This window comes from Cygnus atratus, chromosome 8, assembly GCF_013377495.2.
Source record: "Cygnus atratus isolate AKBS03 ecotype Queensland, Australia chromosome 8, CAtr_DNAZoo_HiC_assembly, whole genome shotgun sequence".
Classification (NCBI taxonomy): domain Eukaryota; kingdom Metazoa; phylum Chordata; class Aves; order Anseriformes; family Anatidae; genus Cygnus; species Cygnus atratus.
This window is the reverse complement of record NC_066369.1, coordinates 26203377-26228247: the sequence shown is the minus strand read 5'-3', so window position 1 is coordinate 26228247 and position 24871 is coordinate 26203377. Positions and strand designations below refer to the sequence as shown.

The following is a 24871-nucleotide window of genomic DNA, read 5'->3' as shown; positions in this document are numbered from 1 at the left end:
GATACTATAGCATAATTTTACATTTTAATTGTAGAACCTTACTTTGTGCATTTTCTAATGTTTCCAGTTTCAAAGACATTCACTGAAGCTGAAGTTACTCAGAACTGCTGAAATAAACCCAGATGCTATGGACTGAAACAGGAGGAATCTTACTCAGCTTGTGGACAGCACCACAGGTAGGGGAGATATGGCGGCTCTGTTAATCAGTTGGAAAGCCAGGAACTGGATGAAAATCCAGGCCTAGTTTCATTTATTTGCTTCCAAGTTTCAAAAGTTCAGTTTGTTCTAATCGTACTTCTCCATGCCCTAATAAACTATCTGATCTGTATAGTGATTGCTGCGTAACTTCTAAGCCAATGCTAGAATAACTTTAATATTATAATCTATAAATGCTACTGAAGTTAACCGAAATCTCTGGATGATTGTCAGAAAATGGGGAGGTACAGCATTTGCTTTCTGTTGCCCAAGGGAAGTAATTTTTGAAAATATACTTGTGAGGAATATACTAACAAGCAAGTCTAACTATAAAGCAGTTTGCAGCATACAGAGAGTTGATAATTTCCATAGCAGAAGTTGAAGTTGGTGAAGTTTAGTACTTAAAAGTTTCTTACAGTTGTGTATTAACTTGAGGAATAAACAATGAATAGTTTGTTTTAATTTACTGGCCAGGCTTGCAGTATAGTTTGTAGATTAGCAGCATTAAGTCTTTTGAAATAAGATTTGAAAAAATGAGAGCATGACTTCAGTCGGGTGTTTCCAGTTCAGGCCGAACAGGCCAAAAGTTGTTCGTACTTGTGCTTTCCATTGGTGTTGATGTGGTTACGTGTACATAATGAAGAACAAAACTTATCCCACTGACTTAAAGATTAAAGCATGTAAATAGCCAAAGTTAAGCTCTGGTATTCATATTGCATAAGAAAAGAGGAGGATCTAAGCTTTTTGTTAGTATTACACTCTCTGGTTTATGCTGACTAGTTCTAATTACACTGTTCCTAGTTGGCAGCTAGAGAAAAGATGCAATTCTGAATACAGTAAAATCAGTAGCAACTGAACTGTTTGTTTTATCAATGTTACAGATTTTAGTTTACATATCTGACAATTTTAGACAAAACAAAATCCAACCCACAGTTTCCCTTATCCAAGTCTCATTTACATATTGATAACATGAGCCTGTTCTGTGTGTAAAATGTCATGTCTACTTGGCTTTACACTTCTGGATGGGAATTTAATCTGTTAAATATCAAGAGTGATGTCTCATACATTTAATTATTGCAGTCTTTGCTTTAAATTTACTCATTGCACTGAATTTCTAAAACAAGAGGAGGACAGTGTTATTTTTCTTGCAGGTAGTAGACCAGCCTTACCCTAAGTATATCTCTTGGCTGCAGAATTAACTCAATTTACAATTCCTTTGCATTTTTTTAAATCTTGAATCCCATATGCCCACAAATCCTTAATTCTAGCATTACAGTACTTTAAAGATTTCTGAGGATAGTGCAACGTTGGCTGTTACAGTGCTTGTGTGAAGCATAGGTAGTACTCCACTGAGCAGCTGATCTAAGTAGCGTTTGGCTGACTCGAGTGATGGCTGTCATTTCTCTTCCCGGTAGCAATATGCACATATTCTGTACAGTGAATGCTCAGACTAACTGCTTTTCAGAAATGATTGATTTTTGTCATGCATAGGAAACTCTGCCGTATGCAATATGCCACTTTCTGTGGCTTTTGACTGTACTGTGCCAGGGTTCATGATGTTAAGAAATTCAGACAACTAGATAGAGTTTGGGGCAATGGACAGATTAATAGACAGATATGTCAGATATGTATGTAGATAGATGTGTGTGTCCTCAGAAAGAAATTCCAGATGGAAAAAATTGGCATATCCGGGCAAATCAAGACATATGGTAGCTTTAAATCAAGTTCACTTTACAGTGGAGTTATTGCCTAAGACATAATAATGCCTGCAGGAACAGTGCTTCCATCCACTAAGGCAAGCTGGGAACCAAGTGTTTGGCAGGGGGTCCTGTGCAAGTATTACAAGCTGGGGAGAACTTTCTGGTAACTCTTTCTGTATTAGACTGTTTAAATGGGAAATCATTAGACTTCATATTCCAGGCACTTTATTTGTTTGTGCTTAAGGCCTGCCAACCAAAGCATAAGTTTAAAGAGAATTTTGGTTTCTGAACTTTCAGTATTCATTTACATTATATTTTCAAGCTTTCCTTGGCAACCTTGAAGGTCAGAAAGGTCCTGTGTTTTGCTGTTTTTTTTTGTTGTTGCTGTTGTTTTTGTTTTTCTAATTAAAGCTCAGATAACCCATGCAAGCTCTTAACTCCAGGGACTGGAGCTTTATTAGAAAATAAACAAAAAAGTCAACAAACCAACAAAAAAATGGAAAATACAAAATCTTGGTAGCTGGTAAAGCTGAATTTGTTTTCTAGAGCATGCCAAATTTGAGCAAAATAAGTAGAAAGGTAGAAAATGAGCAAAGAGCATCTTCCAAGCAGATAGGCCTTATTTATCTAAAAGTGGGACAAGGAAAACTTTTATCCCACTTAACTTTTACTTTTGGATGGCATTTGAGCAAGCCTTGTGTGTTTGGCAGCTCATCTGTTGAACCACCTGTTTCAAATTATGCCTCCTCAGAGGGCACTTTGCATCCAGGGACACAGTTCCGCAGAACACAAGAAATTTGAATTGGATTTGCAGTCTAGCTCTCTGTAAACATGGATATGCAATCATACATCCAAATAAATTCTGTTCATTTTGGACAGATGGAAGCATTCATATAGCTGGAGAAACCTGAGAAAGGATGTAAGTGGAGAGCCTTAGGCCATTTTCACTGTTTTGTGTCCCTCGTACAGTGCTCAGGCAGTGCAAAATAAGAGAAAATCACCCAATGTCCCCAGGTAGGAAATTTCTCTTGTAGATTGGAAAGTTCTTAATGGACTAGGAGTTGATATAGTAACCAGTTTTACAGCCCATTTAAACAGTGTCTTAAAGAAATTAGAGGGTAGAGAAAGTGCAATTTGGATCCCTCCATTGATGAATTATCTCCAACCCCAGCACAGCGCGAGGGATGAACTGGGTAGTGAATCAGAAAGCTATAACCAACTCTCTGAGAGCCTTTGTTGTGCCAGTATATCTTGGCCAGGAAAGAGGATTTGATCCATAAACTTTAGTGGTACATTAGGTAAATTTCGTATTATTTATGGCATACTAGTGGCACTTAACTTTTTCATATGCTATCTGCTTTGAACATACTTTCTTTTTGTCCTAACATACTGCTTGTTCAACCCTTCCATATTCCTTCCTTTCCCCAGAACGCTGATTCAATTCATTTTACTCTTTCAGCCAGCTTGCAATTTTAGACATTTTCTTGTCCAGTTTCCAGTGGGACACCATGCTTCCCCCTCAGCAGCACTGGGCAGCTCTGTTGTGGCTGCACAGTAACCTAGACCATAATCTCTTCACGGAATATGCTGAAACTATGGATTTGAGTAGCAGATGTGTACAAGAGAAAGAAATTTTGCTCATATAATGTAGTGATGGAAGAGATCGTAAATATAGAACCAGCTAGGAGACTTGAGGGATAATGTCGTTTTGTCTAGGTTCTCTTTCTAGACTGTTATATTTTCACAGATTGATTGCATTATCAGCAAAGTTTGAGTATTCTGGTGATGAGGATCAGACTTAAGTAATATAGTTTATAATAAATCATGAAAAGAGCCTTGACCAAATGGTGAATCCATTAAATTGTTTGGGCAGATCTTATTCAATGGGATGTACATGAAGAGTCTCACTATGACATCAGATAGAGTGAAGAACTTGAAAATATTTATTTCCACTAAAATTAGCACACATTGTTCATTTAATCGAATAAGTGCATGTGTGCAACTTATATATCTACAATTTTAGGAATTTTACTTTTTGTAATGTATTTCATTTGATCATCTGATAAAAATAGGTCCTTACATTACATTGCTTATCCAAGTATTAAGTTGTATTATTTTTTAAATTAGCAGTCCCAAAAAAGTTACAGGAATTGATGAATGTTATTTCAGCAATGCTACAAAATTGAGAGACCTGAGAGAAAAAAAAAATTAATTAAAAATGTGCCTTTTTGGATCTTGTTAGTAGAATAAATGCTTTTCTCATATGAACAATTTGTTAAGTTGCTTCACAGCTACATGGGTAGGAGACAAAACTACTGATAAGTAAAAAAGTCAGATATATAATAATGGTAAAGGGGAAAGAGAAAGACAGAGATTCTTTGCTGTTTTTAGAACATGCCAAGGGTGTGTTTTGGACAAGAGAAATCTTTTAGACTAATGCAATCTGGCTGGCTTTCATCTGTGCCAGTTGTCATATAGGCCAAGCCCCCTGTCCTGCCTCGAACGCATTTCTTGAAGTAGAATTTGGATTAAAAAATAACTGTTACCTGACTGGAAATGTACCTATCGAGTGACTTAGAAACCCAAGCAGGCGGTCCAAGCTTTGGTGCTTTTGTCACAAACTTTTATCATTTAGACTTAGATACCCTGTGTACCTGAGAATCACAACTACAAAAATAAGGAGACTTGAAAAGCAAAAAAAAACACCAGGTACTTATATTTATAAATGCAGCAATATAGGTTTTCTTGACCTTGATCTCTGTCAGGTACTTGTATGGTTCTTATTTTTGAGCTGATATTTATGTCACTTGGCTAATAGATCTGTTCTGTAGTCCTGTTCAGGAGACCCCCAGCTAATTTCTAGCTTCGGACTTATTTCCTGCTTAGAAGAATTGAAAATAAATTAAGTAACTCATATATTCATTTTAAGTAGCTCTACTGATGCTTTTTTTCTCCTGCTTTTCTGTATATATGTAATTTACCATCATCTAGAGCTATCACAAGGAAATGATACAGAAGCTCATTCAATCATTTTTTTACAAATATTTCTGTAAGTAAATTCACTAGGGTAAAGTTGATTTGAACAGGAACTAATTATCTCTCTCCAGTAAACAGGAAGAGACTGACATTCAAAAGTGTTTCAGCCTTGGATGTAATTTGAATGCCTTTTGAATCATGGGGATTCTTTTAGCAAGGCACATCCTCTGTTTCTGCAGAACTTTCATAGTTATCTGATCTTATCTAGCTTACATGGCTTCTTCCTCTGTTTTATACTGAAAACCTCATTACTTTCCTCTTTTGGGCCTCAGTGGTCTTTGTGTCATTTTCATATCTGTTTGTTCTGTGAGCACTTTGGTTTTCCTTCTAAGAAGGACAAATTTGTCATGTTTACAGAAATTAAACTGACACAGGAATCTGAAAATCTAACTGGTTTCATACTTGTACATCATCAGTACCTTTGAGAAATCTGATACAGATTTGTATGTATAAATATACTGATACACTCTTCAGTTGCTTCTTAGCTTATGTGCCTCTCATTTCAATTAATATTACCAGCAGGAATTAAGTCAGATCATCTTTCATGTTCTGGAATGTATTTTTAAGGCCAGAATATATTTAAATATATTTTTATTTGTAAACCTAGCAAGTTTCATCAAAAAGCTGTCATGAAACCGCTGAGATCCATGATGTAATTTTCTCAGTCACAGTGATTACTACACTGGAAGTATTTTCCTTGGCTGCTTTAAATGCTGCTAAAACTTAGGCAAAGACTTTTTTTTTTTTTTTTTTTTTTTTTTATGAATGGTCTCCAGACCTTTGTAGTTACAGCTGTTACATGAAACAGGTGAAGCTGCTGCAATGTCTTTTACTTCTCACTATGAATGATAGAAAAGAAATGTAAGGTCACACAGAGGCATGCAAGTCCTTGTCAGCTGATGGAGTTCAAGTTCCACTCATGTTCTTTTGCATCTGATCAGTCCTGCACACCTTAAACAGTTCCATTAAGGCTGAATCATTGTTGCATTAGTTTTGCAACTTGATCTCAAAACAAAACGAGACAGAAAACAAATGAGTCAGTAAAGAAATAAGTTGGTCATCTCTGAGGATATTTCATGTTTCAATTGCATGTGTACGCAACCAAAGAAGAATATATATTAAATGTTGAACTTTGCACTGCACTTTGCAGCAAGGAGATAATATTCAGCCTTTGATATTTAACAGAGCTACTCATTGTATGTGTTTTAAACATTTTTCATAAAGGAACCTATTTTAGGTCTCATCAGTCATATTACAGTACTAAGGTTCACAATGCCGAATTGATTTAGAAGAATTAAGAAGGAAAGGTGGTGTGAACACAGGTATTTTAATTACGTGTCAGTAGTTCAGGAGTCTAGAAAACAAAGGGAGATTTTAAGGCAACATTCCTCACTCTTACGTGCTGACACCAGTGGGATTATTTGTTTTGCACTTAAAGGAACATTTTGCCTGCCAGCGTTGTGCAATAGTTGGCCAAGGAACAGAACAGATTCCTCTCCCTGCTACAGAGCATTAAATCAAAAATAATCCCACAAGGTGGTGGTTTCTGGTTTATGGATGTACAGCAGGACTGGTTCTGAGCAGGGGGAGAGCAGCAGAAAGAAATTCCCATTGAATCACACCAAATTCCTTCTGTCTGCAGAAGGGTCTGCACTTTGCCATCTGATAGCCTTCATGAAGTGCAACCTGCAGTCTCCCTTACAGCATATATGCCTGGTACTGTTGGAGGCAAGTAATGCTTTGCTCTCACTTCTCCCTGTATTGTCAATAATTTGTGATCTTCTCCATAGCAACAAAGACATTGAAACACACTTTTAAATTAGCACACTTTTAAATGTAGATTGATCATGGTTAGCTAAAATAGTGAAATCAGCCCTGTCCTTGTCTACTGAGGGCAAAATCATTAACACCTTGTCAAATATCATTGATTTCCCATCATCAAGGGTTCTGACCCATCTTCTCAACATCACTTTGACAGTCACAGTACCAGAATCAAGCTGACATCTCTGCTCTGTCACCAGTGGTCTTGTCACTGTAGTTCATGCACATGAGAGATTATTGCTGAAACCAAGGAGAATATGATTTAAATTTAGGAAAGGTCTTAAATTCTAGTGTGAAATTTAACACGTGACTATTGTGTTGTCCTGAACAGGGATGAATTTAAACATGCATTTAAGTGTTTTGTTATGTTAGGGCTTCAATCATTGCTCAGTTTGAAGAGTGGCTTGCAGGTACTGGCTTAGTGATTTGGGAAAGTTAACTTTTTTTTGGCTTATGACCCATATTATTGCATCAATACTAATTTATTTCCATAATTTCCAAACCATTTTGGTATTCTTGGGGTTGTAATTAAGAATACGAGAAAATGAAAGAAATTTGAGAAGAAGCTAAGAACGTATAAGAAGAGAAAAAGAAACAGGAGGACAAAAAAAGGAGAGGCTCAAGATTTACAGTAATGCCCTAAAAAGAGCAGGATGCCATAAATAGTCATGAATTTGTCTTAGATAAAGACAAACCAATCTGTGGGAGGAAGACAGTTTTAAGGGTCAGTAACACGCTCTTTTACCTAATTACTTCATGTACCTTATAATTCTGAAATGAAATAATTATCTTTCTGATGTGCAGAGTGAATTAGTTTTATGTTAGGAGAATGCTGGGAATTCAGTGTGTAGATTTTAAGAAGATACTTCATATTTATTTAAACATAATAGACTTATAATTGTTTTAGAAAAGCAACTCATGCATTCCCTGGACTTACAGTATAGACAATATGCCTCAGGAAAAAGACAACAAAAGAAACTGTTGGCACAAGCCTTTCTGCTTGTTACTTTGTAAACATATTAGTTTTCAATCCTCATTTTTGTTGAATATACAATACACATTACAATATTGATGTGTTTAATTTATAATGAAGACTGTTGCTGTTTCATCAGTGGTATTGCTTTTTCTATTTTTGTCTGAGCATATATTAAGCTGTACAAGGAGTGGCTACATCTCCAACTGCTGGGCATCATGTCAAATTAATGCTTGTTGAAGATTTTTCTGGTGTTTTTCTGGATCAAATATGATCTTGAATGAAAAACTAAATCTTGTGTGAAAAATGTCATTCTGCTCTGTGTCATCCGTCTAGTTTATAAGAGAACAAATTAACCTCTTTTATATATCCCCATTTTGTTTAACTTTCTGGGAGCATGAGGTATAGCCCCATAAGATTGACTCACACAAATTAGAGAAAATATGCTTACAGTCTTAATGAAAAGATAAATTGTGTATATTTTTAATGGTGTAGATGAGTCTGTAGTGTTGCTGCATTTTAAGTTTGCCAATTTTTCCATCAAACATAATTGTTTTGAAGAGATTCACTCAGGCCTTATTTGGGCTTTTATCAACTGTAACATTCCTGTCTCTTAATAAAAATTCTAGTTCAAAAATAATTATTTTTTTTTTGGGGGGGGGATACTGAATATTTGCAATACAAATTACATCATTTTCCAAAAACAAAGAGGTAAAAACAATCATTCCATCCTGTACTCTATTCCTATGTGACATAAAACTACTAGTTCAGAAAACACTGTTCGGATGAGTAAATTTGCAAATATATAAATTTGCAAAGATACCTTAACATCGTAGTCTGTACTTCTTTAATACTGCTACGGTTTTGTATAAATTTGGTCATCCCACAACCCCTTTTAAACCATTTTCAAAGCAGCTGTGAGTTTGAAAGCCTGCAAACTGCCACGAGGAATCAAGAGCACAGCACAAGAGGAATTAGCAGATTAGTCATTTGTATGCAGTTTTCATAACGATTGCTGTACCTTTGCTAGTAACTAAGCATCTCCCTAGAAGACACACTGAAGGACTCATGAGCTCTATACAAAAAATTAACAGATACCCGTGGAAAATCTTATAAAGAAGGACAAACCAGCTATTTTAATGGGTCGCTGTAGCCTTAAAACATACCAACCTATCAGAAATCCTACGTCCAGGAAACTTGTAGCTGCATATAATGTGAAGAGCACATAAAGCTGGGGCGTATTACTAATTAGAGACATGCCTGTAGCTGGGATTTCCTAAAGCAACTTGTGTCACTAGTCCTGGAAAGTACTTGAGATTTCTGATAAAAGATACCTTCAGTCCAAAAGGTCACTGAAGTTCTGTGCTGATCTTCCTCATTTCTCAGGGGGGAACTCTTGATACCAGAAGTGTGGTTAACTGCTGGTGTGTGTCAGGAGTCCAGCTGTGGCTTGGCTTTCTGAAACCTGGTCAACCTAAGGCAGTTTTTGCTTACCTATAAGTAGTTCTCTTTCATTTCCACTCTTTGATATGAGGATTGTAACTCTCTTTTTGCCAGGATGCTGTGTGTTTGTGCATATGGTTCCTTTTGCCCTGTGAAAATCCAAATGGTTTAAACCTTCTGCTAGTTAGATCCTTCATTTGGTATTTGCAATACTGGAGCTAATCTGCTTTGCACTGAAATTCCAGAAAGCTGGCTAAGTCATTTCATGTTTGGGTATGCAGGAGGCAGGAGTGAGTCACTCCTCTAGTCAGCCTCCTGAGCGTTCATGGGCTGTAATAATACTTTTCCTGGAACAAGCAGAACAGGTCACACTGAATACCTATGTGTTGTTTTGGAAGAAAAAAAAAAAAGTGCTTCCTGTGTGCTGAGCCATAAAATAAACAAAGCTATGATAAAGGAAGATAAAGGAAGGCATGGCCACTTAAGATGTTATTTCCAGGAGACCAGTGGATCTGATTAAAATGTTATTAGCCTTACTAAAAGTATTTGGTGACTGTAAGAGGTGCATAAAACACAGAGGTCATTAGTGTCTGATTCTCACTTGTATAAAAGCCTTTTTAAACTGTCTAGCTCGGGTTTCAAATTCAAGTCAACGGTTCTAGAACAAGTCACTTTATATACATATACAGTGTCTTACAAAAAGGGATTTGCACTGATGCAGTTATGTTGTTGCTATTGTAGCTATGTTGGTGCAAGGCCCATCCTCCACAAACCATTTGCCTGGTTTTGATTGATTAGTAATCACTTGTTTGTCCCGTGTAGATTTAACCTTGGGCATTTTGCTTTTAAAGAAACAATAAAGAACACTGAGATCTGGTATCCATTTGCCAAAATGTCAATACCTACAATACCCATACAAAATCCTGTTATACTTACAAATAACAGCATGCAAATACTGTTTGTCGTGTTCTTTTGATATCAAGTGTCCTATACTAGGGGATCTTATGGCAAGTAGATCAACATTTAGCAGTTATTACATTTATTACAGAGCAGATTACACATAAACAGATTTCCTGCAGCAGAATTCTTATTGAAGGTGACAATGTATAAAATGAAACAGTTAATTTTAGTTTTTACCTTGTTCATTGGCCTTTTGATTTTCTGAAGTTCTTTACAAGCTTTCCCCAAAACCCAGCACAATCTCACCACCCCCTTCCACACTACACAATTCTCAGAGTAGGAGATACTGCAGAAGGCTGTAAGATTCATGGGGTCAGCAAAGGGAGAAACAGGAAAACGGTTTCCATGTTTAGAAACTCCCCCAGTCCCAGATTTCCATCCCAGCCAAGCCCTACTGAGCTGCTCTTGGTTCAGCCATAGAAGTAGTCGGAGCGTGTTGTTTTGCAAACCTGCAAAAGGTTTTGGATAGATTTTAGTAATTGTTCTCTTTATAGAAAATAATCGGTAACAGGTTACTACTACTTTCACAGTGTGAAGTCCGTTTTTATGACCCTGTATCAGGACATGAAATTTTTATTACAGCGTAGAAACAGATAGCTGTTTCCTCCCGAGAGCTTTCATTCCAGGTTCGCAAATATCTGCCATACAGTGGTGGATTGGCATCAAGCTGCCGAGTGCTGTTGCAGTTGTTACAGAGATGTCTGAGGCCATGAGCAAGCTGCTTTAACTCAGGTGCTTGAAGGTCTCCAGGACAGTATTTGCCTGCAGGAGGCACACAACACTCAACACCAGCAAAGACCTGCGTGACCGCACCAATCCGGTGTTGACTGAATGGAACTCATTATTATTTTAATTTGCGGAGGCCACAGTGATTACCTTGAGCAATTCTCGCACTCTGACTCTGGACAAAACAGTCATGAGTGATCACTGTGTGTTTTGAAAGGCTGTCCGCCCCTCAGAAGAACCAAATGTGCCATACGCATGGCCAGGGCGCGAAGGGCCATAGGCACGTCCCCAGCACTGCCCACTAGCTCCTATCCTCACTGGGGGAGCAGCGAGGGCAGCTCGTATTGCTGATGCTGCCTAGGAGAGCTCAGCAGCAGTATGAAAACCCTCACTGGATCAGCAGGCTGCAGTGCTCTTCACAGTTTGAGGGAGCAGAATAGTGGTTTGTTTGTTTGTTTGTTTGTTTTTGTTTTGTTTTTTGTTTTTTTTTCCTAACGTAGAGGTTTCTGGAAGGTCAGGCCCTCACAGACATACCTCGTGGACAGCACACTGTGCTCAGAGGGGACCCGTGGCTTTTAATTGTGCTCTGGGTGAGGCTGCTCTGCGTGAAGGGCTGTGCAGGGAGAGCTGAGTGCCTGTGCAAGTCCCCGGTGTTCCTTCCCAACCCACCCTGCACCCTCATTTCGACAGCAGCAGCGGGTCTAGGCCTGCACCAGCTGGGAGACTCCTGATGCAGGACCCAGTAAAGAGCCGGGGACCAGCAGCAGGGATACATCTGCCAAGTCAGGCAGCCTGCCCACAGAGTCCTACTCGCAACAGCCTCCAACGTTAAGCCTGTAACCCCAGAGCCAGCTCCCGTTACCCTGTTTTACACTTTCCTTCCATTTGCAGTGAGAAGATGTCAGCCTCAGCATGACTGGCCCCCTCCTGAGGGGCTGCCAGTCCGCTGCTGAGTTGTAGCCGCTCTCAGCTGGGGAGAGGAGACCAAGATGGGGAAAACAACACAGAGAGCAAAGGGCATCCACAAGAGGTTGTGGCAATTAACAGGAACCCAGGCCCTCTGGTTCTCTTCTGCGGGCCCCTCAAAAATGCTGACAGGCTCCAGTGCTGCTGTCCCCTGGAGACACAGCTGTGGTTTGTGATCTCCTGATTTAATTTCCAGATAATATTATTGTGGGATAGTATTCCTATTTTAATCAAAGAAGAAAAAAAATCAACGTAGAGAGGTAATAGCCTCTGCTGTTTTCTAGGGTTTTTATTTAGGAGGAAACGAGTGTGAGGTGGAGTAGAGGTGTGACCGTCAGTGTGAATGGTGTGAATATTTTTATTTTTATACTATTTGCTTTTTGTATCTTCTCTTTTGTATCTTTTTTTCTTGCAGAAATGATGACTGAGAAAGAGGTCAGTAACGTAAAGCTTCTAGAAAACCTTTGTTAGAGAATAGGTGGGTGAGATCCCACATGTATCATGACAGATGTGAATAGCAGCTAACAATGACTGCTGGCTGAGGAATGACGGGATGCAGAGGTGGGGCGTGAACATCAGCATAAGCATGAAACTGAGCTGAAGATTAAAAAAACAGCAGTGGTAGGAGAGAATGAAGAAAGGAGGAAGAAAACAACACGCTGTGAAACCTTTCCAGTCAGCGTGACTCCTGATAATTTATTGGTCTGAATGTGTAATGCAAGGTTAGATTCATGCCTGGTCCACCTTTGGCTAAAGCGCAGAAACAGGGATGTTTTCCCTCCACCCTTGGTGGCTGATGTATAAGGTGGTAGGTCAAAGCGGTGAGGAAAGCAACCGAAATAGCCAGCATGTGGGAGCGAGCAGGTACAGGAGGAGCAGCTCCTGCTCACTGCTGCCTGGCTGTGCTGTGTCAGGGGCTGAAGGGACACAGGCAGTGATAACCGGTGACATAAATGTTGCTTTCAGCCAGTTTGCATGCAGGTGTTTCTTGAAGGTTCAATCGTGGTGCTGTTGGCTCTCCACTCCCGCCTGCTCCTCTTTGTCTTGCTGTGATGTTTCCTCACCATTTTTTTCTCCCATGAGGCTTTTTCGCCCCCCTGCTTGTGCTTTCTTCCCCGTAGGAGAAAGCACAGAGAGCCTCAGGGAGCGACGGGCTCCTTGGCCGGCATTTCCCTTCCTGCAGGACCAGAGGCAGGAGGCCGGGGCTGACCCTGGCCGTGTGGAGCCATGAGAGGATGCGTTGGCTCAGCTCATCCTGCCGGCTTCACGCGGCTTCCTCTGGGCCCCGTTCCCAATTCTGTCACAACCAAAGCCCCAGAGCCATATAGTTTGGCTATACCTGAGCCATATAGTTTGGCCACCTGGCTGATGACTAAACCAGGGGGATGTAACACTTCGGCATGCACGAAGCACCCACAAGATCCCACACGGGAAAGGCAGGCAGCCTCCGATCCATACCAAGCCCCCACCCGGCTCCGCCTTTTCACTGCAGCTTCCTCCCGCGCGCTCCGGCTCCAGCCAGCGGCTTCCACCGCCCGGTTTTCCTCTCGGGGCGGGCTCCGGCTCCAACGACTCCGGGCGGGCGGGTGCGGATCCGGCGCCGGGTTTTGACCGGGGCCCGGCCGGGGAAGTTGCCGAAGTTGGGCAGCGGGCGGCGGGCGGCGGCGGCGGCGGCGCGTCCTTCCTGCGGCCCGGCCGGTGCATGATGGAAGCAGCATGGCCGCCCACCTCTCCCTCACGCAGGTACCGCCCGCCTCCCTCCGCCCCGGGCCGGAGGGTGAAGGCCAGGGGCAGGGCCCCGGGGGAGCGGGGAGCGGAGCGGCTCGCTGCTGCGCCGGCCGCCCCTCAGCCTGCCCCGCCGCCTAACGGCCGCCCAACGGGCGCCTAACGGCCGCCGGCGCTGTCAGGTGGCGGCAGGGGGGGGTGTGGGGGGGAGGTTGGGACCCCCCGTGTGAGGGAGGGAAGGCAGGGGGAGATCCCCCGGGATCGCCGCGATCCCCGCCCGGTCGCAGGTGCCTCTGCCCCGGGGACAGCCCGCAGAGCTCGGGGCCGCGGCTGGCAGCGCCCTCGGTCTTTTGTCTCGGGGAAAGGCAGCGGGCGCCGGGCTCAGATAAAACAAAACAACAGAAAAACCCCCAAAACCTGCCCCGCGCGTGTGGGAGGCGGGTGGTGAAGTGGGTGTGGGGGGCACCGTGGCTGTGCCCGAGAAGCTTTCGGGCAGGAGCCGGGGTTAGGGGGTGCTGGGGTTGCTCTGGGTGCAGAACAGCTGCGAGGATGTCGCTCAAAGGCCTGTTGCAGCGGTGTCTTAGCTCCAGAGATACCGCCTTGGAAGTCATCTTACTTCTTTTTTTGTTAGCTGTGTGATGTGGGGGTACGCCTTTCGCACACTGGCTTTACAGGTGCCCAATGATGAAGGACTTTGCAGGTCCTTACGATGAAGGACCTTGCATGGTCTTAAAGCTTGGACAATTTTGGCATTGTTAGTGTCCAGGTGATCTCTGCCTAAACCTCTTTGTTGCTTGAATTTTTTTCCTTGATGGTAGTAGAATTCCTCCATACGTGTGCTCGTACACTGTTGAGACTGCTTCGTATTCCCTAGAGATTTGGTAGGTAATGAACTGTACTTCTGGTACTGTTTTGTTTCATGTAGCAGGAACGTGAGAAGTTTTCATTCCTACCTGACATGAGCCTGAGGCAGGCCTGTCAGTGCACATGCTCCTGGCTTGGAATGCTTCAATCTGATCGTCAGTTGTCACACGTATGTAAAAGCTGGTAAAGAAGTGTGACTCACGCACGCATGAGGAAACCAAGAAGTTCAGAGCCAGACTGCTCAGTTGGCAGTTATTCCGTTCTGTAGTTGACTTGTGAGGAAATCCTCAACCATTTCAAGGAAAGAAAGGGTGGTTCATTGAAAACATGAACTCCAAATACGTTGAGAAAACGTGTCTTTAAAGGTCTAAAGAAATAAAAGGAATATACTTGTGAAGGTAATAGTACCCTCTGTGAAAGTATGCTTTGATAGTCAAAAATGTTAGGTTAGCATTTTCTGTGTCTCTTTCAACAGTCTTCAAGCAAAAGAAAAATGTTTAAAGCATGCCTTTGTTGAAGGACAAAGTTTTCCTAGACCAGTAATTTAATTCTATGGGCTATTCTGTGGGCATGGACTCTTCTGGCCCTCTTTTTGGGGAGAGGGGAGGAGTGCCTGCTACAGTATGTTCTGCAGGCATACAGGCTGTGTAATCCTTTCATTGTAGAGTTTACGTACTTTTTTTTTTGGTCACGTGGAACAGGGACTAAATAGAAATGTGATAACATTGACAGGAGCAGAAAAACTGCCAGTGTCCTTAAAACCACTGTGACTACAACTTACACCAGTGGTTAAATTGAGGAAGCTATTTCTGTTGTTGTTGACCATTTGTGTGGGGAGTTCTTTTTTGGGGAGTGGGGACAGGAGGAGCGTGCTTTGAATAAAAATAATCTTAGAAAGTCAAGCAAGCCTAAAGATCATTTCTTCAACATAGGCTCTAATTTCAGGCATTTTAGAGTTATGGAAAGTCCGAAGTGTTCTGAATCCATTCCGATGTAGTGTGAGGAAGTGAAAGTGAGTACGGGGGTGGGAGGGGATGGTTGCTGGCTGCAGTTAGATCGATTACTAACACCAGCAAGACAAACTGTGCAGGCTGGTGCTTTCTGCTGTAAACATGCAGAGAATAAGAGGCAGTTCTGCTTGACCAGCAGTCGAGCTCACAGTTGTCTCAGATTTTCTTTTTCCCCTTCTTATGTGGTTGTGACCGATTTAACACAACGAGGAAGTTGGGTGTTTCCAAAATCGGACTGGGGTATTTTCAGATGGCTTTGCAGCTGCGGTATCTGTGAGGGCTGAGCATTGTTTATTTGAATATTAAAGCTTCATTTAAGTAACGTGGAACTTTCTGTTGGTTGATAAGTAAAAATATTTTGGGCCTGTGTAGCTGTAGTGAAATTTATTACACCAAGTGTGCTTGAAGAGCGTTGCAAAATGAATATACTTAATCTGAAGTGTCCTGTTCTCCTAATTTTGAACCCCTTAAGCAGTATCTTGTTGCCACTTGCATTTGCTCGGTAAGTGTCATGGTCTGAGCATAACTGAATTAAGTGTGGAACTTCTAAGAAAACTTGTACCAAGTGAATGTTTTGTTGTGGTTGCCTTCACCTTGAAAACAGCATCGGTAAGAAGGAACTGTTCATATCTAGCAGTCTGTTGTTGGAAAACTCAAATTAAGCTATAGCCAATGAGAAGAATTTTATTTTTGATCTTCCAAATATGGCTGCTTATCTGGTTTAATTAATTTACAGAGGAAGGAAATGAAGACAGAAGATGCAGAAAATACATGTTAAAAGTGTGGGCGATGTTTGAAGGCTCGTGCAATGTGGACATTCAAAAACTTCCTGTCGCCACTGAAAATTAGGATGGTAGTTCAGTAAGAGAAACTGCTCATGTGTGTTTGAAGGTTTGGGGAAATGAAGGTGGGAGTGTCCAGAAGTATTCAGGGAGAATAGTAAGATACCTTCTTATTTTCCTGATATTATGAAATACATCTTTTGTGAAAAAGTGGTTGTCATCTTAAAAAGTAGCTTTGAGCTGCTTTAATAAACAAGACGGTCACCTAACAAGATTGTACCCCGTGTCTCAGTTCAGACTTCAATATCTTGTCACAGGTCCAGAGCGCTGTGTTTTGTTGTCTAAGGGATTCGCTGAATTACAGCTGACGCTAAGGTGGACACCTGTCTGATGCATACATTGCCAGTTACTGGAGTATATAGGATGTAAACACAGTATGAATGAGTCTTGTAGTAACAGGTATGTTGTAATGCAGAGCCAAAAAGCAAAGCTCAGCAGTCACTTAATTCTTTTTCACCTGAGGTTTGTGGCAATCTTCAGACTTCTGTTAGGGATCAACACAATGGTAAAATCAGGATTTTAGTTTATTATTATTTTACGGAAGTGAGAAATGTGTCCTTCTGCATTGTCCTCTGTAAAAGATAAAGAAACCTGACTGTGTGTGAGCACGTGTGTGTGTGTGTTTAAGCCTGTGCACGACCAGTCAGCCTCCCCTATAAAGCAGGTAGAACTAAATTTTTGATTGGTATTGCACCAGCCATGTTAGATAGTAGCTGAAAGGCTGTGGAGCTGCTTTTTCACGTTTTACAGACTTCGTTCAGTACTGATTATAAGATGGTAGAGGCTTCCTGTAGTGATTTGAAAATGGAATTGAACCATATTTAATTACGCAGTGACAGCCATCTGCGCAAAGAGAAGGTGGCAGAGTCTCTGCGCATGCTTCAGCTGTTCAAGGGGAATGAAGGTTCTGACTCTGAAGTGCATGGCAATATATGTGCATATAAATTTGCTATAAATACTTTCTTATCTTGTGTTATTGCTGTAGGGGAAAACTTTAATCTCAAGGAAGCTTTCGCTCAAGAGCTCTGTTTAATGTCCTCATCATAAATGTAAGGGAAACAGTGCGATTGCACCAACGAATAGACTACTTAAAGTACAAGCAAATAAATCTGGAGAGGGGTGTCTGCTCTTGCTTAACAGTTTGGGGATATCTAACACTGTGTCATCAAATGATTGTAGAGGAGCAGCATGGATTTTTTTTTCACCTAGGTGGGACAAAATTTCAGAAGACTGGATGGAAACAAGTGAATGTGCAGGATGTACACCAACACTTGTCATTTTGGTCCTGTGTTGTATGGCCTGGAACAGCGACTCTGTAGCTCCCTCTGTGTCTGTGAGACTAATAGTGCTAATGTCAGTGTAGTAATAAAAAGACAGTACTTGGAGGAAGTTTTATAGTGTGTGTGTGGGGAAAATAATACACAAAGGCTGGATTCAGATCCTTCTTTAAAGGGACGCATTGTGTGTGTGTATGTCCTATAACCAAGTGCATCAACTCCAAGCTGAAGTTGAGTTGTTCTTGGTCATAGAACAGAAAGTGGTAGAAAGCTTTGCTGTGAGGCACTTCAAATAAGAGAGAAAAACAATAGGAAAACGTTTTGTTGTCCTTTGGAAAGGGCATCATAATAAAAACCAGCTTGCCTTAAACTTACCTGCTTTTTGGCTTTGTGCTTTTTTTTTTTTTTCCTTACTTGTTTAGCTCTTGGTTGTATTCCTGCCAGTGCCGTGCCCAGGCTACACGCTGCTGTAGAAGGGATTCCAGGCAGAATGATCCCTGGATATTACATTTGTCTTTTGGGGTTAATTTCATGCCATTCTCAGACTTTGAGGGAACTGCATTTAGTGGTGGAAGAGTGCTGAGAGGAACTACTTGGAACTACTTGTACTTTATCCTTCCTTCCTTTTTTTTTTTTTTTTTTTCGGAAGTGGAGAGCTAGGCTCTGTGCTGCGTTGCAGAGGAACAGTTCTTTGCCACCCTGAGTCTGCCCGGGACCCAGGAAAGAGCAAGACAGCTACGTGCAGGACACTTACTGCCAGATGGTGTCATTTGGCCTGGAAGCTGTTTTTCTCTGTAGACAGCCTCCCACCCCGGGCTCTTTAACTTTTTCTGCGCAAAGGAAGGCTGTGGATGGCGGGGTGGCCAGCCTGGCAGTAGTATTGTGTTACACCTAAATATGAGTGTGCTGGGGGTGAGAACCTGGGGGCATGACACCTTGATTGGCACCACAAGATGAAAAGGCAGGTGTCCCTGAAGGTGGCTTCTGTTTCCTGGGTTAGCATTCTGAAGTTGGTTTTGTCACAAAGGCTGTAATTACTAGAGCAGGCATGACTCTTGTGAAGTGATAATCTTCTGAAGGGAATCGTAATAACGTAATTCTATTTTTGTGTGCAGTGGAATCTGACCTTTTCTCCCTCCTTCCTTTCTGCATTGAAAACAAGTTGAATTTACTCCCTGCAATTGCACATTATAAATCCCACAAAAAGAACGCTGACAAGAAAATTTTACAGCAGCGCTTTAGAGGGTGTAGAACAGTGTTTTTCTTCTTCTCTCAGAAGATCAAGAATATCCCAGACATTTATATCTTTTATTTTATACTTTGTGGGAAAAACAAGTCTGTTACTAGTAAAAAATAGTCTGGGAATTTTTTTGTTACTATTATTCTATTTGTCGTCACAGGAAATTCCAGTTATTGCAGCGATACTGATGGTCAAATGAGTATTGGAAACATTAATGAAATAAACAAGAATTACTGGCCTGTGCTCCAAGCGCTGAATGAAGAGATTGTTTTGCACTTAGTGTTTTCATGGCAGGACTCGATATTTCCAGGAGTGACAATGATAGGTCTGGCTGTAAGAATGAAACATTTGGCTGAACAAAGGGGGATATTGGGCAAGAGGGATGATGGATTGATGCTTCGAGAGTGCGCGCTGGCCAACGTTGTTCCAGTTATTTTGCTTGTAGCTTTAATTTGATTCTGTGTCTGTGCTGTTACATTACAATGAATTAATGAATTTTGGAAATACTTGAATATTCGGGAGAGTTGCTCCTCTAGACTGCCACTGAAATTGTAGCTGAGTCAGTAAGCAGAGCATTTGTAGTTAAGAAAATGTAAGTATGCTTTGGGGCACGCTGAAAAGTGACAGAAAGTGGCGTTGGGTTGGTGCTGCGGTGGTCAGGTCTGGCAAAGCGTGAATGTATTTCGTCAGGCTGGTTTGAGGGATATGCAAATGCCTGCCTAGGTAGTGGCTGAAATAATAAACCTTTGGGTACTGACGGAGGTTTCCCAGCACGTGGAATTTTGTTACCACCACGACCCCAAAGAAGTAAACAAAAACCCCGAAGAGTAGAGACTGAGCAATGCTGTGAGGCTCTTAGAAACTGAGCGCCTCTGGGGCAGCGTTCTTGGTGAATACTCAGGTTTAAAGATCTGAAAGCAGGTGCTCCTGTTACGTCTGGCTCTTCTCTGGCATCTGCCTTGTGGGGTGCTCTGTTAATACAGCGCGCTTCCTGTACTTGAACGGGATCGTGCTAAAACCCCAATTTCTAAATAGTTTCTAAAACCAAACTTTCCCAGTAAACGTTCTTCGATAATCGGCATGTGTGGAAGTCTGGCAACTTTATTAGCTGTTGCTGTAGGAAAATTTGTGTTTTTATTTAAATAGTCACTATTTACATGTGCTGTAGTGAAGTCTTTTCTCTAACTCTGTGATTGATGACAGCCTAGCATACTGTTGGTTTCTGTCTTTCCATGCAAATTTCTAAACTTTAAATCAGGAAAAACTACCTTGTTTGGATTCAGTTCGTGCGAAGGTCTGTGTGTGTGACCCAGAGCTTTAAGATCACATTCCTCTTAAGGGGGAGGAAAATTCTAGTTTCTGGATCATACTCAAAATTAGTTTTTTATGACATGGAACTCACTTTAACTTTTATTGCGCTTACGTTTTCCAACTGGGGTTGCAAAGGCACCCCATTGCAATGATCCTAGGCTTCTCCTCCGCATAAATGCGCCCAGTCATGCACACAATCTTTGCTTCATGCAACGTGCACTTCATGAAAACAGCATCTAATTTTGTGCCTCTTCTAACTTCAGGGAAAGTGAGGGAACCCTATCAGTACATTTTTGGGGAATCTCTTGACCAAAGGTCCTTGGTACAGGAACAGATACTAGTTTACTAACTTCTGTGTGATTTCAGGTTTGTTTTTTTTGTTTGGCTGAAGAGAGTTTCTAAGAATGGTTCAATTTAAGAAAAAAAAAAAAAAGCCTTTTCCAAAGATGGTGTTTTATCCTTGCTCACCTAAGTTTAGGTGAGCACTAAGTGTCTGGTAGATGGCAGTGGAATTAAGGCAGAATTGATGTCTGGCAATGATTCAAGTTGAAAAAAACTAACTTAAAATATTACTTTTTTTTGCATCATTGCTTTGGATTTAGTTGTCAATCCACAAACTAATTTGGATGTCTGCGAGTTTTGCAGACTAGTTGTGTATGGCACTAAATTCTAAGGAACGAGGCAGTAGATAATGAAATAAAACTGTCTGGCTTTGTATGCGTAAGTGAGCACTTCCTAGACTGTGTCACTTCAGGTTTCTTCTCGTTTGTCTGTATTTGATCTTGCTCAGGAATTGTTGTCTCATACTGCCCAGCCTGCTGACCTGTCTGATAGTAATCTGATAGCGGTTAGTATCGCTGCCTTCAAAAAAGAAGTCTTCTAAAAGTTACTGTATAAAGAGCTGTCGTAGTCCTAATCGTTTTGCAGAATAAATAGAATTACATAAATGCTTAATGTTTCTCTAAAGACCAGAAAAAGTGTTTTCTAGCTTTAGCTATATAGGCAGAAGACAGTTGAATTATGGTTTTTGTTTAATTCTATCTTTTTTTCTTCTTCTATAGCTGTCAAGTGCAAATCCTGTGTATGAGAAATTCTACCGACAGGTATGTATATTCTTTTTGAGAAAATAAAATTTATTTTATATAAAATAATATTATTTTGCTCTAGACTTCAGCGTGGCTAGCAGTGTGTAAATGACTGAATTTCAAGGCAAACACTTCTACTCTACAATATATTTTTGTAGTAACTAACACTTGGGTCTGAGCTATATCAGAATAAATTTAGTTATAACTTATTTAATTTTCTAGCAAACTGTCATATGTGTGACATACATTACTTTACAATTATACCAGACTGTTAGCTGTTGGAGTGGAGTATACCCTTGCTAAATACTGTGGGGATATGTTTTTTTCTTTTCCTTTTTACAAATGAAGCTGGTTTTCTTGTGTTTGTGGTCCTGTTAGGTTTCTGTCAGACGTGAGTCTCTTAAAGTATGCCCCAAGGTTCTTACCAGCTGCTGTAAAGAGTGAAATTTGGTTGGAAGGCCACTGAACGCTGAAAGAATATGTGTAGTTCTTGCAGCTCCCCTCAACAGATAAATCTTTTGACTTCGGAATTTTGTTCATCACTTATCTTTTATAGTTAGATCCAGCAACAGTAAGGTGTATTAATTTCTATAAATACAGCTTTTTTTAAAAAAAAGCTGTTTAAACTACTGTATTATATCAATATTTTGTATTCTGCATATCTAATTATGTAATGACAGATATATGATAACTTTTAAAGAAACATCTAAATGAATTGTATAAAAAATATGCCTATATATACAAAGACTTGTTGAATAACTGTTGAACCTCTGAAGCAACCTAATAGGATGTTTTTTCTCCTTTTGTGCAACTGTTAATGTTCCTGTTGGTTTGTTGTAAGACAGGATATAGTGTATACGATGACCTCTTTATTCAGGAACTTCTTTTGGTTATCAACATTAGAATGCAAGCTGCTCTGCTAGGGAAGAGAGAAGATCATGATTTCTATCAACACTCTCTTTTTGGACTGTGCTTAGAGGATTAATCCCTTTCTCAAGTGCATAAAACAGTGTATCAGCCTGTGATGTCTCAAAAGTTTGAGCTCTTACTTGTACTTTAAGAAGGATTTTTCTCCGCTAAAGGGGAGTAGCAGTTTGCTGAGCAGTAAGAGAGAGTTTGCCTTGATCAAAGTTAGGATGGCTCCTGAAGGTAGAAGGAGATAGCATCGCCCTCACAAAATTGTCTTTTAATCTAATGAACAAGTCTGCTGTGCATCTGTCCCTAGGAATTAGGTTGAAGTCCTTAAGAGAATCCCATATTGTGGTGAATGTTATAAGGTCACAAGGCAAGGAACTCACCTTTCTCCATTCCATGTTAGGTTTCCTAGCCCAATACTACTGACTTGCATAATCTTTGTCACGTCTGTCTCTTCCTCTCAATTGCAATTGTTTAACCATTGAAGTGTGAAACCAAAAGGTGGGTACAGAAGGTGAATTTCAGCACAAGTGTGATGCTGGTTCTGAAGTCCCTTAACATCTTGCATTCACTGGCTTACGCAGCCTAGTGAAATCGGAGCACTGTTTGTTGTCTGGCAGTGTACAGTCACGGGGATTCCTTGAACCTGATGTTACTGTGAGTTATATTGTGCATGTGGATTTGTTTTCCACAGGATTAGTCTTCTGACTTGCTCAGCCAAATGCTTTTTCTGCAAGCGTTTTTCCTAAAGAGTAGCTTTGGAATGTACTATGTCTAAATGCTTTCAGTTGCACTAGATAACTTTTTACTTCTCCCTCTTTTATAAGGATATGTCAGCTTTTCAGAATAGCTATGTGAGAAAGACACATCCCTTTGTCTTCCAGTGCTAGTAGAGCATGTCTTGCTTCTTCCATACCAGAAACACTTAAGAGCATGCCATACAAATTGGGAATAAATTCATCACCTGAAATAGCTCTGATGCTTAGTGCTCTGCCAGTTCTATCACAGAGTTAGTCATTCATTTTACATAATGTGTATTGTGAAATGGCAATTAAATCCCGGGCTTTGTACTTAGAATGCAATTGAAACCTTAACCTGTCAATAGGGATGTTTCTCTTTGAATAAGTTTTTGTTTTTTCTTTTTTTGCTTGACCATACTTAGACTGACTCTCAGAGCAGCATGAGGTTAAAGGATACATTTAAATACGTATGATAAATTAGCAGGCAGTTACTTGTGCTGCATTGTAACAGGTAAGCAGTGTGCCTGAGCTGCTGATGAATTCTTGATGAATCTGAATTGAAATACTTCTTGCTGTTACCTTGTGACCTAAAGAGGTCATGTACATTTTAAAGTTTTAATCATTTCTGGCCCTATAAAAGACAACTTGCAGCAAGGTAGTTGTTGTCTGATACAGGTATGAAAAAAAAAACCTGCTTTTTGCACGCTGGGGTGGGAAGAGAGCTGTGTCAAGCTGATGATAAATACCAGCAATCTGCTCAGTGCAATGGTCAAACATAAGCCAATTTTCTGCATTGTTTTAATGCTTCGTAAGTACCTCCATCCCAGCATACAAGAGTCAATAGTTTGTAAAGAAATTGAAATCAGATCTTTTTTTTTAAAACAAACCAAAAAGAAAAAAAGAAAAAACAAAAAACCACCATCTTCATTTTCATTTTAGGGAATTATTTGCACAGAAAAGAAACTGTATCCATATCAGATTAAGTAAGAAGCTTGCTTAAATCCCTCAAAATCTCCTTCCTCTGGGTTGAAGTGAGGAAATTAAAAATAAACACAGCTGATATTGTATTGCTCTGACTTTCTTGAAAGCTAAGAAAAATCCTAGGTTAAAGGCTTTCTGAGTGGATGCTAAGAGTACTTGGCTTATGTAAAAGATGGGATCCTCTAACTGAAAAGGGGACTTGTTGCAGTGACTTGGCAACTCCTTGCCTATATTATGAACAGCTCTCCCACACAAACTGAAATAGATGATTTGAAAAAATTAACAACCTCTCCTAATCAGTCGTATTAGTTGTGAAAGTGAAAACATCTTTTGTTTTCAACCTATTAAATAATGTTTTCAGGATTGCTTTTGGAGTTTTTTGATGTATTTTAGAAGCAGAAGCAGGGAAGACAATCTTCAATCTTCATCCACTTCAGCATACTTTGCAAATAATAAATTCTCTGCAAGTCTTTTGCTTTCTAGTTCTAAACACATCTTTGGGAGGTGTTTGCTTTGAGCACCTCATGTTTGCTGCGTGTGCGAACTTTGAAGGTTGGTTTTATGTTTGGAACATAATATTGAATATAGGCTTTGTTTAAAGAAAGCTGTGCAACTGTGGGTGATGGCTTTGCATCATCACCAAGTGTTCTGCTGTATGTACCTGGTCTTGCTGTTCTATGTGAAGCATCATTCACGCTAGTCATTCACAGGCTAATCCAAAGACAGCCATGATGACTCAGTGGTCAGCAAGCACTCAGAAACCAATGGGCTTCACAAGGGGGTACCAGCAAATCTAATGCTAGTATTAAGTTACTAGCATGTCCTTCAGTTTTCCATGCACATTGATATATTGGTACAATTTCAATCTTGGTTCTGTTTCTTCCTCTCTAGGAAGTGTAGAAAACATTCTCTCTTGCCTCTTTTCTGTCCTTTGAAATGTTTATCACGTCTCAAATTCTACATAGTTTCAGTCCTTCGTGGATAGGAAGACTGATTTTGAAGATTATATATATTTTTAATCTACAAAGCTGTTTTGTGACGTGAATTTTTTTCTGCTCCCA

At 40.5% G+C, this 24871-nt stretch overlaps 1 protein-coding gene across 20 annotated transcripts in view; it reads left to right on the top strand.

Annotated features, from left to right (window-relative positions):
* The window catches only part of EPS15 (epidermal growth factor receptor pathway substrate 15), a 68199-nt gene that overhangs the window by 7454 nt on the left and 35874 nt on the right, over positions 1-24871 (top strand). For 10 of the 20 annotated variants that reach the window (XM_050712307.1, XM_050712299.1, XM_050712303.1 and 7 more), the window contains 2 exons: positions 68-176; positions 21151-21192. In XM_050712307.1, coding sequence (XP_050568264.1) covers positions 123-176; positions 21151-21192 — 96 coding nt within the window. In that variant the 5' untranslated portion in view covers positions 68-122. Of the gene's footprint in view, positions 1-66; positions 177-13127; positions 13564-21150; positions 21193-24871 lie in introns of those variants that run through there. The other 10 variants (XM_035537759.2, XM_035537747.2, XM_035537753.2 and 7 more) reach the window with 8 other exon arrangements.